This window comes from Bufo bufo, chromosome 11, assembly GCF_905171765.1.
Source record: "Bufo bufo chromosome 11, aBufBuf1.1, whole genome shotgun sequence".
NCBI lineage: Eukaryota > Metazoa > Chordata > Amphibia > Anura > Bufonidae > Bufo > Bufo bufo.
Window position 1 is genome coordinate 79,853,718 of NC_053399.1, and position 17,872 is coordinate 79,871,589.

The 17,872-nt window shown below is 44.8% G+C and overlaps 1 protein-coding gene across 1 annotated transcript in view; it reads left to right on the forward strand.

Moving 5' to 3' along the window:
- Positions 1–6,696: 6,696 nt before the first annotated feature.
- The window catches only part of PLCB2 (phospholipase C beta 2), a 120,302-nt gene continuing 109,126 nt past the window's right edge, over positions 6,697–17,872 (forward strand). Inside the window, exon 1 of the mRNA XM_040412160.1 lies at positions 6,697–6,955. Coding sequence (XP_040268094.1) covers positions 6,872–6,955 — 84 coding nt within the window. The 5' untranslated portion in view covers positions 6,697–6,871. The remainder of the gene's footprint in view (positions 6,956–17,872) is intronic.

Below are 17,872 nucleotides of genomic sequence, written 5' to 3' on the forward strand. Positions count from 1 at the left end.
CACGGATGCTGGCAGCACATAGAAAGAGATCATCTCAGAATGCAGAACCCCTATTTGCAACTTAAGGGGCATACTAACAGAAAGCACAGGTTCGGGAAGTGGCAGTCCATTTACAGAAGCCACTGACAGAGGCCTTTCTAGACGAATGGTGGGAAGCCGGTACTGATAGACCAGAGCTTACTGAATGAAGTTACCAACTGACCCAGAGTCCAAGAATGCAGGCACAGATAGTGTGACTCCTATGTGAGAGAGTCACCGGAACTGAAAGTTTCGGAGAGGACTTCTCCTTGTCTAGGACCACCTCTCCAACTGACCCTAGACACTGGCGTTTCCCGGCTTCTGTGGACAATTGCGCACAAAGAATTTCAGTGGCTGTCCCCTGTCCTGATACATTCCCCTGTATGTCCCGCTTTCTGGCAGCTGTCTCTGCGTCCATGGTCTGTGCGGGGGGTGGGGCCGGCCGTCAGTCAGCCTTGGCTCCGCCTCCTTCACAGACTAGCGCAGCCAATGTCCTGCTGCAAGGAAGAAGGTAAGTATGTGGTGTTTATATATTTTTTACTTTCTGTGAGGAGCACAATGTGAGCATATTACCGGGGGCACAATGTGGGCATATTACTGGGGGGCACAATGTGGGCATATTACTGGGGGGCACAATGTGGGCATATTACTGGGGGGCACAATGTGGGCATATTACTGGGGGGCACAATGTGGGCATATAGCTGGGGGCACAGCTGGGCATATTACTGGGGGCATTAAGGGGACTGGGTGGGATTAGGTGTATAGTTATGTTTTGGGCGGAGTTAGAGGCGTGGCCTAGTGCCGCAGACTTTGTCCTTCTTTGCTCGTTTACAAAGTTGGGAGTTATGAGCTGAAGGGCAACTGAGCATCTGGCCAAATTTTCTCCCAGCATAATCAACCATTTGCTAGAGGCCTTGGGAGCTGGACCTGCAGCAATCAGCTGATCATGTGCACATGCATCCGCCGCTATATAGGACCTTACCAGTAGTCTGTCATAAGACATTTAGAATAAAAGCACAAAGTCTCTGTATAGGGAATAGGTCCACTCAAGCGCTGCAAATCCCAGGACAATGTGGGATAAAGTGATAAAAGAAAGGATTGCGCTGCAAGAGAGGATTCTTTTAAATGTTCCTATTATTTTCTCTTTCTTACATTCGGAAAAATCTTCAGTTAGATGGACCACATTCAATCATAAATTTTCAACAGTTGCATGGAAACCTGAAATGCAGTGAAAAAACACACTATGGTATAGTATGTTCAAACACCTGTCGCATCAGATGTATGCGATATACTCACAAAGATCACTTGTAATGCGCATAGAAAGAGACCGGTGTGCCTTCAGTCAGGGAGCTCAGGTTGTAGGGCAAGTAAGGACCAGAAGCCGTCAATTCAGAAGATCTTTGTCTGAACTATGATCCTACCAGGAGAGCGTCACTTCGAGATGTGTGAGACGGGTGACATCTCGAAGTGACGCTCTCCTGGTAGGATCATAGTGCAGACAAAGATCTTCTGAATTGACGGCTTCTGGTCTTTACTTGCCCTACAACATGTCGGCAGATCAAATGATCCTCAGTACTGGTGGTCTGTATGGGCCGTCTAGAGCCTGTTCACTGTGTGTGCGTGCCCTTATGTAACCACTGCTCCCAATACCTCCTAACAACTAGGTCAGATCAGCCTAGATGGCGGACAGTTTGTTGAAACGGCCATCCTGCCTCCGTCAGTCCACTGATGCACCCCCAGTCTGTCAACTGGGCAAAATGTCATGGAGTTCTTCTGTAGTACCCCAGTACAAGGGGTTTCTAATGTTATGTACACCCAGCATGACCTGGTATGGTTGGCAGGGACAGGGTTAGCCACGCAGTTTCACCCCTCTTGTCAGGAGAGGGCTGGTCCTACTTCCTGTCTAGGGGCGGGAGACTAGACTAGAGGTGAGCATACTTCCTGGCAGTGCGATACTACACTTTTAGAATGTCTCAGGGTATGTGCGCATAACATTCTTGCACCGGATGGTATGCATATATACGGGGTATAAAGGGAGAGAGAGAGTTTGAGGGTCAGACAGATCTGTTGGAAGGGATTCCACTGGATCTGAAAAACTTGAGGCGCCAAGGGTTTATAGGAGTGGAGTGGAAGAAACGGAGTGGTAAAGGCTAAAGGCTGCTCAGGGTTTGTCAGGCCGACTAGAGTGTCTGCCTGTAAAAGATATGGGAGTATACCAAACTGGGGGGACTGATGGGTGTTGATAACACCTCAATCTCGCCTATTCTTGGAAAACCCCTATTCAGCGCCAATAGTGGTAGGTCAGTGTAGATATTTTTGGGTAAAGTGGGTTTCAAATATACAAAAAATTCTAAAAAGTGTAATAAAATGTGTATAAATATATAGATAAATAAAATAATGACCGAACAGAGTGAGGGTGTTGAGTTTGAAATTCCAGAACATTTCCTTCCTACAGAGTTGTTGGAAGGAAGGGTCTTTTCTACTCCTGTGGGCAGGCCCTCCATGTTTTTTTGGCGCCCTTTTGCTAATTTGGCGCCATTCTAACTATAGACAAAGGGTATAAATACCCTGCCATTCCACACAAATAAAATATTGCTCCTGATGAAGGGACGTGCCTGTCCCGAAACGCGTTGAGCTGGATTTATACATATATTCCAATAAAGACAAGTGAACAGAAGCACCCGTGTGATTGGCTGCCTTCATCTTGTTAAGATTCTAGAAGCGATCCAGGCTGGGGGGGTGTTTGGTTTACAGGTGTATTATGCTTATCCTAGTAAACCACCCCCCTCGTGAAGTGAGTAAATAAGTATACGATACTCCAGTATTTTTATCATATTTACTTGTATCCTTTTAAACTGATTTTACTTATTTGTTACAACTCACTCGCCCAATTATACCACACTTTGACGTGTATGACACTACAGAAAACGGTCTCTTAGGCACTTGAGACCCAATGTAGTGTACCTATGCGCATCCATTTCTGAATTGTTCCTACCATTCCCTTTACACATATATATATATATATATATATTATAAATATCATTATTTTATTTATCTATATATTTATACACATTTTATTACACTTTTTAGAATTTGTAGTATATTTGAAACCCACTTTACCCAAAAATATCTCTATACTGACCTACCACTATTGGCGCTGAATAGGGGTTTTCCAAGAATAGGCGAGATTGAGGTGTTATCAACACCCATCAGTCCCCCCAGTTCGGTATACTCCCATGCATATATACGACACGTTAGCAGAGTTTATTAATAGATATTTTTTATATTAGGCTACAGACTATTGGTTCATATTTAATTACTTTTTGTAATTATTGGTGTGACCTGTATTTTTTGTCACTACACATACAAATTATTTATCCCCTGCGACCTATATGTATTTCTTTCATTATTTAGCATCTTGCTATCTAACATAGGTGCCTTTTTATATATACTCCTTGAGACACTGGGTGTTGGTTGCACCACCTGGGTGCACTCTATATTAGAGGGATTTTTGTTTCCCTGTAATATCTTTCAGCATTACAGATTTTTACATACAGTATCTGTATTTTGTGTTATTATGGATTAATAAATTATGTTATATTTTTATTCTGGACCCGTCTTTCCTTTTTGTTGTTGTTGACAATATATGAGTAAGGGTCCATATTGTACTCATTGTGGCAAGGGGAGGGCAGGCAGCCTTAGTCCTGGGGGGCAAATCCAGTCAAGTGGCCCATTTTAGCCCCGCCCATTATTAAAAGCCCCTCCTACATATAATAGGCCACTCCCAACAAACACTGTACCGCTGACATTCTATTGTTGAGGCCTGTCCTCCGCTCTCCTCCCTCCCCAGATCCTGCTCAAAGCTTGTGGTTCCCCCCAATCATCTGCCACCCGCCCGTGGCCTGCTGCCCCCCGGCTGCCCTCACCCAGCTCTGAATCCTCCTTTTCCAAATGGCATCTCCTCTCCTACATAGCGCCACCTACCTCTTACATCCAGTGATGTCACCTTTTGTTGTAGACGGTCTCTTTCCTCGTCTTCTCCATTCAGACTAGACCGCCATGATGATTTTTCAGCCATCTCCCGTCTCTGCAGAGATTGAGAAACAGACATTAGTTTCCCACATTTCCATCATCTTCACTTCTTCTGAACACCCTTTCCTGCCACCCCCAATACTATACTGCAGAAACAGTCCCCCTGGAAATACCACTACCACACAGATTGTGCCCGCTGTGCCCCCAATACTATACTGCAGAAACAGTGCCCCTGGAAATACTACTACCACACAGATAGTGCCCCAATACTGTGCCCACTGTGCTCCCCAATACTATACTGCAGAAACAGTCCTCCTGGAAATACTACTACCACACAGATAGTGCCCCCAATACTGTGCCCACTGTGCTCCTCAATACTATACTGCAGAAACAGTGCCCCTGGAAATACTACTACCACACAGATAGTGCCCCCTTCAACAATTATTGGCACACAGCGCTCTAAAAAAAAACTGCGCCCAGACACTAATAGTATAAAGATAATGTCCCCCAAAAATAATTGTGCTAAACTGATACTGTGCCAGGGTGCCCCTCCAAAGTAACAGTGCTCCCCAAAATCCCACCAATAGAAATAATTCTCTGCCAGAGCACACTTAGTAGTAATAGTGCCCCTATAGTGCCCTAGTAATCATGTTCCTCATAGCCCCCCAGTAGTAGTAAAGCTCTGCATAATACCCCCTAGTAGTAATAATTCTCCCTATAATAAGTACATGAAATACCCCCGCTTAGTGCCCGCAGTTGAGCTAATGTCCCCATAATGTATGCCAGTATAAGATGCCCCTATATAGTGCCCCAGTAAATGTCCTCATAGTGCTTCTCTCCCCCTTCCCCATAGTGTCCCCCATAATATGCCAGTAAAAAATAAAAATGCCCCTTCTTAGTGCCCCCAGCAGATGCCCCTATAGTGCTCCTCTACCCCATAATGTGCCAGTAAAAAATGCCCCTTCTTAGTGCCACCAGATGCCCCAATAGTGCTCCACTCCGCCATAGTGCCACTTTACCCTATAATGCCTCCCATAATGTGCCAGTAAAAAATGCCTCCTTAGTGCCAGATGCAATATATAAAAAGCATAAAATAAAATAAATAAATAGCGCCCCCCATAATGTGCCAATAAAAAAGGCCCCTTTAGAGCCCCCACTTCCCCATAGTGCCCCCAAATAATGCCCCTATAGTGCCAACAGATGCCCCATAGTGCCGCTCTCCCCTATAGTGCCCCCCATAATGTGCCAATAAAAAAAGCCCCTTTAGAGCCCCGATGCCCCCATAATGTGCCAGTAAGAAATGCCCCATAGTGCCCCCCATAAATGCCCCCCCCCCCCAAAAAAAATGGGGCTGTAAGAAATGCCAGCTCCCCCCATAGTGCCAGCTCTGCCCGCAAAGAAAAAAAAATACTAATACTTACCTCCATCAGTAGTGATGCGATGCAGGCCTCTTCCGGCCTGTGCCCCCTGCTGTGTGCTGCCCGGCTCAGGCGGCGTGATGATAATGACGTCATCGCTCCGCCTGAGCCGGCCTCTGATTGGCTGCAGGTATTAGTGCCTGTGGCCTATCAGAAGAATCGGGATGGGAGACGCCTCTCCCTCCCCTGACCTGCTGCAGCACGGGTCGGCGGTGCGGCCCTGAGGAATAAGAAAAAAAAAGACAAATTACCTCCCTGCCCCCCCGTCCCAGCCCGCCCCTGATTGTGGGCATATGTAGGTGTTAAGACTACAGTTAGCAGCCAGAGATTCTAGTGAAAAAGACTTTGGCCAGATAGCATACCAAGAATGCCATTATTTGCCACTATGCCAGCCTCCATACCTCGCCATCTGGGAGAAGGATTGCACTGTGTACAGATTATTGTTGGATGTACTACAACTCCTTTTTTGCATTCAAGTAAAAAGAGACATGTATTCTTCTAGCTTTGGTCTGGTCTCCTGACTTCTACCACACCATATGGCCCTCCACTGCACTACTACACCTCCTGCCAGGCACCGATACAACCCCCAAAGCACACCAAACTACCATCAGGCAGGACCTCCAACTACAGGGAGTGCCCCGAGGGAAGAATCAGTCCTAGGGAGCAAGGGCCCACCGATTCTACATTCAGAGCCGCTAACGCTTTCTTCCCCCACTCTGGCTCCTCAAGGTCCGATGCTCTTCATAGAGGCATGTCTAGGAGTCAACAATCTCTCACCATGAGATTCACTACCCAAAAGAAGCCTCTGAGAGCCTTTTTATAGGCCATCACTTTTACACCCTCTTGTGACAAGACCAAGAGTTTTGCAGCAATCAGACATTTCTATCTCGATGCGTTATATTTGTCATTATGTATTGATTTATCACTCTTCGTACATGTCTCATTGTCTCCAAACCTCAGGAAGTTAGAAGGTTATATCATGTTCTACATTACCTTCATGACTCTCTTTTAAAGTTTCGCTATACTTTCCACATAAAGGCCAATCGGTTTCTCAATAGGTAGCAGTGCTGTGATGAAACAGTCAAGATGAGCTGATGGAGCTCTCCGGAAGCATGAAGGCAAGAAAAAGGAAGTTCCTTTGTAGAACTTGCTGAAGAGTATTTACTATTAATGTATTTATCTGAAAGCAGACTATCTAAACCCACAGCACCGCCCCGAGACGCTGAAAAGTGATCGCTTCCCAACCTGCTCATTTACAATGCATATTGAGGGATACGCAATGATTTGGTTGTAGCACATGCTGGCTATAAAACAAGGAAGCCTGAGAGGGATGGCTGGAGGAACACACCTTACAGGACACATGATGTGAGAAGACAGCAAGGAGACAGCCATAACAATCCAGGATGTCCATGCTATCACCTATCCTGAGTCCACCGGAGATCAAAAGTTACTTGTCCAAGGGGGAACGCTTCATAAAATGGGATGATGTAAGTAGTAGTCCTGCTCGTCTTTTTCCTTCTCACAGGTCATAGTGAAATAAGTAGATCATACAAGGAAATTGTTTGCATTCATTTGCACATTTATACAACAGAACGTCTCGTGATGTTTGCTCTGCTGATGAATGAGGCTGAAAGGGTGAAAAAACCCAAAAATGTATAAACTACTTGAGTTTTGCTTTCTGCATCTACTGTATGTGTTAGTGAAGTTGTAGCAGCCAGTTAATTATAATTTATGGTTCTTCGGGCTGCGAACAAATCTTATGGGGATTTTATGTGGTTTTTGTGGCAGTTTTGTTGTGCAGAATCAAAAGCAAGGAAAACTATACAGGAAGGAGTCGTACATCTCATGGCCTTGGCTCCAAAATAACCTGTAAAACCACCCATAGAGGGTATTTAATTTTTTTTTAATCTCCACTATTTAGTTGTGACCTAATGAAAGAGTCATACTTACCTGCTACCCGACGCTCCGGTCCTGTGCACGAGCTTTTATTCGTCGATTTTTGTGTTCCTGCCTGGTTATGGATATGGTCACCTGTACTGCTGAGGCCAAAGCATGGCTTCAGCGGTGATGTGTCCCCAAGCTGGATGTCACTGCTGGCTCACAAGCTGTTTGGGGACATGTCACCGCTGAAGCCAGTCATTTCTTGCAGCACTGCCTGGTCCAGCAAAAACGCTAGTGTGAAAAGTAGCCTAAAGGGCAGAACTAAATAGTGAAGATTCCGATGTAACATCTTTCGATGCTTTAACACATTTTTTTTTTTTTTATTGCATAACTTTTTTTGCATCTGCAGTTTGCTGTGTTTTTGCTCCACAAACACTATTTTTTTGGTACTGGTGTTTTTGATCATTTGGTGCCATGTTTTATATTTCTGTCTTTTTTTAATTTTATTTTTTTACAAGGCAGCATGCTGTAGCTCTTGGCATTTTCTCAGGCATTTTGCCAACACACAGAAAAAACACCACAAAAACACAGGGGCCGTATCCGCATGTGCGTTCTGCAAAAAAATAGAACATGTCCTATTTTTCTCAGTTTTGCAAACAAGAACAGGCTTTCTTACAATGGATCCGCAAAAAAATAAAATAAAAATGCAACACGCACATCACATGGATGTCATTCGTGGTTGCGGATCTGTGTTTTGCGGACTGCAGAATACATACATTGTGTGCATGAGCCCTAAGGATCCTGGAGCATCCTGGAGTCTGGTCAGTGCAGGTTTTTATCTTCTCAGTATATGCAAAGATCTGTTGATTCACAAACCGCATGGTGAGGAACTGAGACCCCATTTTTTAACTACAACTTACAGGGGTCTTTCACTCTCTAGGTATTTATGACCTCTCCTCAGGTTAGGTCATCAATATCAGATTGGTGGGGATCCAATGCCCAGTACCCCTCACAGACAGCTGTTTTTGGCACTTAGAAACAAAACAGTGGACAGAGGAGGAAGCAGAAGGCTGCGTCCACTGTGAAGTGGTCGTGTCGGTGTACTGCAGCTCGGCTCCAATAGGCCATACCTCCTGGTCAGTGCTGGTCAGGGGTTTTCAATATATGTGGTCGTGTGGCTGTTTACCTCATGTACAACTTCCCCATGCTTTATTTTTTTTAATTTTGGACTCTCCTGATCCGGTTTTTGACCATGTAATCATATCACTCTGGCTTGCTTCCATACTGTATGCAGCATCCAACCGAACCCATGATGCCCTTCTCCTTTCTCAGCCACGGCTCCAGCACTGCCCAACTAGTTTAGAGCATCTCCCACCCATCTACTTACATAGACACCCCCCTATCACTGCCCCACCCATGGACATGACATCACAGGAAATAGGAAAGAGTTGCATGGACATGGTCATGTGACCACAGCCAAGAACGGAGCAATAAAGGTTATCAGAAATACATTCCAAAATTACAGCTACCTTCATAAATTATTATTTTAAAAGATGATGAGGCAAACTGGAAAACCCCTTAAGAAATGCTGTGCAAAGCACGTACCTCCATTTTTGGTGCAGAGTAAACTGGAATTCTGTCGCTTTTTTATTATAACAATCTGCCCCATTGTGTTCTTGAAAAGAAGGCAGAGTTATAAAGAGGGTTTTCTTCAGTTGAGGCAAGGATTCAATTTGCTGCACTAGCCCTAATGGATATGTAAATACCTTGACCAAAGCAGAGTTGGTTTTGCTCAGCAGCTGAGGAACATCTCCTGCCAGCCTTCTGACAGCTACGCCCCCGAGGAACGAGGGGAAGGAAGCTTAGCTTAGAAAACTCAAGCTATAATATATTAAAATATTACACACGGTTGTACAATCTCAACGATAATTCCTCAATAATTACCATAAATTGCAGAACTAACAGTAGCATACAATATCCACTTTTACCACCATAATATGTAACACCTATACATGCAGGGTCCAAATAACACAATACACAGCTAAGGTCTCTATCAGAGACTGGTAGTGTGAATCTTTTGTGAATCATTCTGATGAAGGCAAATGCCCATGATGATGGAGGCCCCGATTCCCCCTCATGCTGTCCAGTCCTGCCCATAAGAAGACCTCTTTTCCATTTTTGAGTCCTCCACACTGGACTGGCCTCTTGTAGCCAAAGCTGAGAAGATGACATAAGAGGCTCTTATAGTGTTGCTTCACAATATTAAGAAGGGTGTTTTTCTTGGTAACTTTGACCTCATGGACTTGAACTTTGCTAGCAAGAGTATTTTCCTCTGGTGAGCAACAGGACTACAAGTATATAGAGATATGCGAGTAAATAAGAGAATGTTCTAAATACAGTAAAAAACATATATAGCATTTCTAATCCAAAAAATCCTTTTGGCCCCATGGACACAACCTTCTGTGTGTGCTCTCCCATCAATAGAAAGAGCTATTCTCCTCCGCAATGTCGACATGAATAGGACATTGCGGAGCGGCCACACGGATCTGCAAAAATTACAGACCCCATAGACATGAATGGGTCAATGTGCTATCTGCAAAAAAATGCAGCTAGCACATGGATGAAAAATACGGTCATGTGCACAAGCCATAGATCTATATAAGTGACATAAAATGCTTATGTGTATACCAGAAACTCATCCCTCGAAGATGAAAGCTTCATACAGGACCAGGTACATTGACCTGAGTAACAAGAAGACTAAACAGTCTGCCGTGAGGAATGGGTTAATGCACACACATCCTGTATTTCTTTCTCTCTGTAATTTTTTTTTATTGTTGATATAAATGAGGAAGAGTACTGGGGAAAAAATTATAATAAAACATTCATGATGGGTGAGCTTCTCGTGTTGTTACAGAATGCGCTAGAAGTGTCCATCGTCTCTTCTCCCATCATGTGTTGCATTTATAAAAACGGGTGCCTTATGCACCATGAAATATTCTACTATACATCCATCTCTACAAAATATGAATGTAAATGAGTCAGTATGAGGTAGTGTCAGTATTCAATGGAACTCTATGGTGAACGGATCAGTCTGAGGGACATAGGAGGCTGTAGGATGACTGTGTGAGTGTAGCGCTCTAGTACTTGTGCACGGTGTCCGTGTGTAGTGTAGGTATTGCCTGGGAATGAGTGGTAAACAGATTAGAGTTATTTTGTGATTTGGTCTGAGGCTCGTTTAAAAGTTTGCTATAGGAACCATCATTTTGTAGATGAGACTCTGCATTCTTCTGCATCCATTTCCTTAAAGGGATTCTGTCATCAGAATTTAGGCCTATAACCTAAACATATGGCGAGGTCCCTACTAATACACTGAATCCTAAAGGGACCTTATCAAATGCGCCTGTGGCTCTATAATCATATAAAACAGGTTTTTATAACCTGTCACTCACGTCACAAATGTGTCCAAGGGGACGTCTCACGATGCAGGGTGCCCGGCTGCAGCCATCTCCTTTCGGTGCCCAGCGCCGCCTTCTGAATTGAAATCGCCGCCCTCCCTTCCATTAGAGCCGCCTACCTCAGTTCATCGCCGCCTCTCTAACGTCCGCTCTCCTCAGCCAGATCCCGTGCGTGCGCACCAAGGATAACCTAGCTGTAGGAGGTTGGATGGCTGTAATAGGGCGGTCAAGGCAGTGACCGGCCGGCGCATGCGCACTTCACTTAACGAGGCTGCTGCCAGGAGTCCACACGAGCGCATTAGGTTATACCTAGTGCGCACGGGATCTGGCTGAGGAGAGCGGACGTTAGAGAGGCGGCGATGAACTGAGGTAGGCGGAGGGCGGCGATTTCAATTCAGAAGGCGGCGCTGGGCACCGAAACGAGATGGCTGCAGCCGGGCACCCTGCATCGTGAGACGTCCCCTTGGACACATTTGTGACGTGAGTGACAGGTTATAAAAACCTGTTTTATATGATTATAGAGCCACAGGCGCATTTGATTTAGGATTCAGTGTATTAGTAGGGACCTTGCCATATGTTTAGGTTATAGGCCTAAATTCTGATGACAGAATCTCTTTAAGGAGGACCTCTCACCCCCCCCCGACATGCCTCCCCATGTAATCACAGTTCTGGAGCATCTATTCTTATGGCTCTATTCTTAATGAATGGCACAACATTCAGCCATAAAAATAGATGTCCCAGATGTTATTACATGGGGAATGCGAGGAGGGCCTCTATTGTTTCGGTAGTTTAATACTTGAGATAATTGGGCTGCACTGTAGGCACAGTAATTGGGGAACATGGGGCAGCAGGAGGCATAGTACTGGTGGTAGCATGAGGAGGGCAGTATTAAAGGGTTTCTGTCACCAGAATTAACCCTATTAAACTGGCTGATATTAGCGATGACCCTAACTCTACTATTCTTATACTTATTGATGCGCCGCTTACTGCACAATTTTAACTTTGATGCTATGCAAATTAGCCTCTAGGGGGGGGGGGGGGGGCGTTGATCCTGCTCCTAGACGCTCCGTTTTCCCACCTCATGCCACGCCCTGCCGTCCTTGATTGACAGGGCCAACGTTTGTCTTCTCCTGCCAGCTTCCTGTGTACTGGGTAAAGGCACTGCGCAGGCGCAAGATTTATCCAGCACACAGGGCCGGCAGGAGGAGACGAACGCTGCCTGCCCCTGTCAATCAAGGATGGCAGGGCGTGACATGAGGTGGGAAAACGGAGCCTCTAGGAGCAGGAGCAACGCCACCCCTGATTTACACATCATCAAAATTATAACTGTGCAGTAAGCGGCGCATCAATAAGCATAGGAATAGTAGAGTTAGGCACATCGCTAATGTCAGCCTGTTTAATAGGGTTAATTCTGGTGACAGAAACCCTTTAAAAGATGGGGATTTCAGGTGGGAATGGCTATAAAAGTGATGAGTCAGAGATGTCTCAGCTGCAGACACTGTGGTTATCAGAATTGTCATATTGGTCTGGGCCGGACAGAGAAGAAAAGGACAGAGAATGTCTGCAAAATAGAAAAGACCTCGACTCTGAGTCTCTGAATTTACGGTAGACCTGTCAACTCTCCTGACATATCTGTTAAAAAAATATCCTTGCATTAACCATAAAGTTACAATTGTGGAGCATTTGCTCCTGGAAATGAATGAATACGGTCTTGTCTATATGGAGACTCGTTGTAATGCAACTAGTATACATCACTAAATGTGAAATAAATGAAAAGGTGTGGAGCATTTCTGAACGCATTGTAATTGCTTTCATTCCTGTATTTGGTGAACTAGTGAGCAAAGAACCTTCTACCATGAAATGGACCAATGACCTGGTTATAGAAAGTACCAATGTTATAGACCGAGTGGACAAGTGTTCTGTGCCTAGTGATTTATAGCAGTTGTAAGGGGGTAAGTGACCTCTTAATCTTGGGTTGTTTCCCAGTCGATAACTGCCAGTTAGGGAAGCGGGTGGAGCGGTCACAAGTGATCACTTACAGACGCAGATGCTTACACTGGAATATATAAACAGAAGTGTAATAAGTTCTCCTGAAGACAACCACAATTCTATTTTGGTGGCCTATGCTGTACGTGGGTGTTACAAAGTGATTATGTAACGGAACACGGAGTATAATATCATTGCATAGACTTATAGATAGCAGTTTGCTTCCTCATGGACACCGCTCTACTTCTGTTGCTCTTATACAGAAGTAGACGTTCACAGGAGGAAAACAGGCTTCGCTTTCCCACCACTGTAGGCAGACATATTTGTTAGGAGCACAGCAGATACTTCCCATTTACAGTAAGAATAGAGAAACATTTCTTGGCACTGACAAAAACTGACCCTTTGTTATCTTAGCTGCTCAATGCAAAGAACAGAGAGCACTTCACACTGAAGTCTTACCCTAGGCAAGTGGAATAACGCCTCATTTTATGCTATTCCTGAAGATTAAATATTCACAAAAAGTATGTATATAAGCTAAACCTAAGGGTGTTATCCTGGCACTCCTCTTATTTTTACCCTTTAAACCCTAAACATTGATCTGGTCTTCACTGAAAGCGAGCCACCTGGCCACTACGTCTCGGAATAGTCCCGTGTAGTTGGTAGCTGTCCCACAGGGTTCAGATACATCATTGCAAAGCACCAAAGGATCAGGCAATATTCGTAATCGGGAAACAGGCAAGGGTCAAGGCAGGCAGAGTTTGTGTGTATCTGTGAAGCAGGTCCTAGGTCAGGACAGGCACCTAAGGGTGAATATGGTAAACAGGCAGCAGTCAGGACAGGCAGCAGTGTCAGTAAATCAGCAGAGGTTGGTATGTGGGCAGACAATCAGAGTAGCACACCTTCACTAGGACTAGCAAGCTAAAAAACCTAAAGTTCCTCCGCGGAAGGTGCAATATAAACCCACAGATGGCCGGCCATAGGCTGGAACATAGCAGGGCACGTGCACCCTAAGGACAGAGGAGGGAGGCACAGTGCCAGCAGGAGCAGACCATGGCCTGCAGGAAAAAGCATAAGGGACCGGCGAGTCTGGCACCTTGGGACCCAGCAGCAGGAGGAAGGCGCAGTCCGCTGCAAAATATTTACATTGTATCTAGCGAAAATCCGCAGCGGCAAAATGTGTGTGTGGAATTAGAGGAGTAAATGCTGCAAGCGTGTCACAAATTTCATCCTCTACATTTCAGAAATCTGAATCCTCAATTGACATGATGCGAATTTAAAATCCGCACTACATGTGAAATTAGGATTTAAGTGCGGAAACTTTACCGCAGCGTGAGTTTAGGATTATTTAAAATCGCATCCAGTTTGCTGCAGATTTTGTGCACATGGAAAACCTACAGCAGTTACGTCGTGTACAATTGGCAAAGAACTGGTGGACATTACATCATGCATGTTCCTCTTCAGTGCACAGACCGGGGGCTTTTAGGGTGGTTTCTTGAGATGCATTATTTAGCAAATTTGTTGCCTAATCTTCCAGCATTATAAATACATTTTTAAAAACTTTAGGTTTGGGATCCGTTCCAGGTCTCTCACTTAGCATCAGCATTTAAGGCTACCGGGGTAGTCAACGGCATTTTCTACATTGTCTGACAATGGGTACGTGTAGAGCATTAGCATGTGTCAGTACAAATCGTAGTTTGTTTAGCAGTCATTGCAGTATTTGAGTCTGATTTGCTATGAAAATACAGGCAAATGAACAAGCAAAATCTCTGTGAAGCCACATCCAGAAATACAAAACCGTCGCCGTCTTATGGATTTGAGTGTCAATATGATTACAAGTCCTGATTGTTTACTTAGAGCTAAAGCACATTAAGGGAAACTGGTCGCTTCCTCAAAGATTAGTGATCTAGGCTTAAAGGGGTTGTCCAGGGACATAAAAGTTCATTTGTACAGGCTCATATTATTTGATTATTAAAAGCTGCACCATTTGCCCTATTTTGGACCTCCTCTTGCAATCCAGAATATTCCACTTGCAGATTAGTCCTCTGTCCTCGGAGACGTGTATGAAAGGACATTAGCTAAGCCTGTCCTCTACTCCGTCACGTATGGAAACCATTGTTAATAGACTGATGCAGACAGCCAGGTCCCCTCATAGTGAGCAGGAGTAAGTGTCAGACCGAATGTAGACGTGAAGCTTCCTGGGCCGAGAGAAAGGGGGTTGAAATCGGGACAATGGTGCAACTTTCATAATTAAACTATAGTACTCAGGGGCAGCGATCCCGCAGGAGGAGGGGAGTAGTAGTTGTGGCACTCATGAGAGTAGTGGTGGTTCACAGGGGCTTTCCTAATTCCAGTGGAGGGCACACCATGAACCTTTCAGGGACTCTATCCTGGTGATAGTTGGGGTGCCGTTGATGGTGATTAGTTGGCAGGGTGCAAAAGCATTAGGGCAGATGCAAGGCGAATGGAGTCAATGACCAGGCCCATTTGGTTGCAATAAACTCTATTTTTACTGAATACATAATGGGAGCAGAATTTTTTCGATTTTTACGCACGGTTGCTAGGAGACGATCGGGATGGAGACCCGATCATTATTATTTTCCCCTTATAACATGGTTATAAGGGAAAATAATAGCATTCTGAATACCGAATACTTAGTACAATAGGGCTGGAGGGGTTAAAAAATAAATATAATAATTTAACTCACCTTAATCCACTTGTTTGCGCAGCCCGGCATCTCTTCTGTCTTCATCTTTGCTGTGCACAGGAAAAGGACCTGTGGGGACGTCACTACGCTCATCACATGGTCCATCACATGATCCATCACCATGTTAAAAGATCATGTGATGTACCATGTGATGAGCGCTGTGAGGTCATCAAAGCTCCTATTCCGGTGCACAGCAAAGATGAAGACAGAAGAGAAGCCGTGCTGCGCGAACAAGTGGATTAAGGCGAGTTAAATAAATTTGTTTTTTTTAACCCCTCCAGCCCTATTGTACTTTGCATTCTGTATTAAGAATGCTATTATTTTCCCTTATAACCATGTTATAAGGGAAAATAATACAATCTACACAACACCGATCCCAAACCCGAACTTCTGTGAAGAAGTCCGGGTTCTGGTATGAGTACCAAACATGCCGATTTTTCTCACGCGCGTGCAAAACGCATTACAATGTTCTGCACTCGCGTGGAAAAATCGAGTATCGCACCCACATCCTATACGGGCAAAAAACATGACGCCCATGTGAAAGAGGCCTTAGAGCAATTAACCTCTTCCACAAGCAGTAAAGTCTTAGGCTAGGTCTACACGACGACAATAAGTCGCGCAACACATAGGGCACAACTACACTGCAACATGTGTCGCGCGACATTGATTTTTCACATGGGAGACTCACCCCTCTTCCATCACTTTTTTGGATTTAACCATCTATAAGAAATAAGATGGCACATTAGGTACCCGTTTATTCCATAAGAAAACATCCACTAACAGCTTGTTAGGATGGAAGAGTCATCTGCCGACCTTCAAACGTGGTATCCCAAAGGGACAATACCTGCGATTGCGGCGTAATTGCTCGGTCATGCGTTATTTCCAAACAGCTGCGGCGGATCTCAAACAAAGAATTCTCAATCAGGCATACCAACATGCCCTCAGTTGTGACAGAACATCACTACTTAACCCATGCCATAGAACAGACGAATCCGACATAATTCGGATTATAGGCAACTTTGACCAAGCACATGAACCAGTGAGGAAAATACTATCAGAATTCTGGGGTATTCTACGCACTGACCCGGATGTGGGCCATTTGGTGGGAGAGAGACCAATAATTACCTCCAGACGGGGGCATAACATCAGGGATCGCTTGGTACACAGCTTCCATCAGTCTATACCTCAGAGTTGACACTGGCTTCAGAACCCTTTGAAGGGAACGTTTAAGTGCGGCAAATGCATCGCCTGTAGTTCTATTAGAAAGGGTAGCACGTTTATGAGCACTCCCACTGGTTCTTCCCACGAGATTAGAATTTTCATTATTGTAGGACAGTGGGGCTGGTATATCTTGCTACTTGCGCGTGTGGTATGCAGTATGTAGGGAAAACCCTGAGAGAGTTTAAGAGACGCATTGGGGGGCACCTGAGTGACATACGCAAGAGTGCTGATACCCCAATTGCGCGCCACATGATGGAGTGTCATGATGGATGGGGGTACTGCAATAACTTACAGGGAATTGAAGTGGTCAGGACATCACCGAGAGCTGGAGAGATGGACAAATGCCTATTACAAAAAGAGGCACAATGGACCTTCCGCCTGAGAACGGTGCGACCAGAGGGCCTCAGTGACCACATCTCGTACATCTGCGTTATATAGGGTGATAAATTCATAACTGTGTCATATCCTTCCATCTTAAGTACTAATATCTATAAGCTGCAGGATTATTTGCATCTCTGTCAATTAAAGTTACGGGGTGTTATAATATATGATTATGTGGTTGTCACCTTATGATGAGAATATAGAACATTCTCTAGATATATGGGAATTAATGAATGAAGGTACCAGTTATAATCCACTTATTCTTTACAGTATTGAATGCTTAATTAAAATTGGTTAATTATGGACCTGTTGTGATACCATCTGCAGAGGACGTCCGCCGCTATAGTCCCTGTGATACATGGAAATGATACATGGATATTATCATCTCACCATAATAAAGTCAGCTGATCTTCTCATCGGGGACTGGCTAAGTATGGGTGTTTCTTTCCCCGACGGGAAGCCTGCTCTATGGTCGGCTTGGTAAGAAGGGCTGGAGCTACACCCTGTAAATTGTGGAGTTTTGGCGGCCGCCTTATGGCCGCAATAGTGCCGGGAGCGCCACCACAGCAGAGCTAGCGTGCGTGTGTGTGTCTTTGAGTGTCTGTCATTGTAGGGAAATTTTGGCAAAAAGAGGGAGAAGGCGCTCATAGGGTAGTAAGTCTTAGGTATCAGTTTTTAGAAGTATGCGGTGTCAATTGTTATGCATACGTGGGCACAACACTCGTAAGGGCGAAGGGTCGGTGCTGCCGGTATCTTCTCAGTTCTTGTTGGTGGAG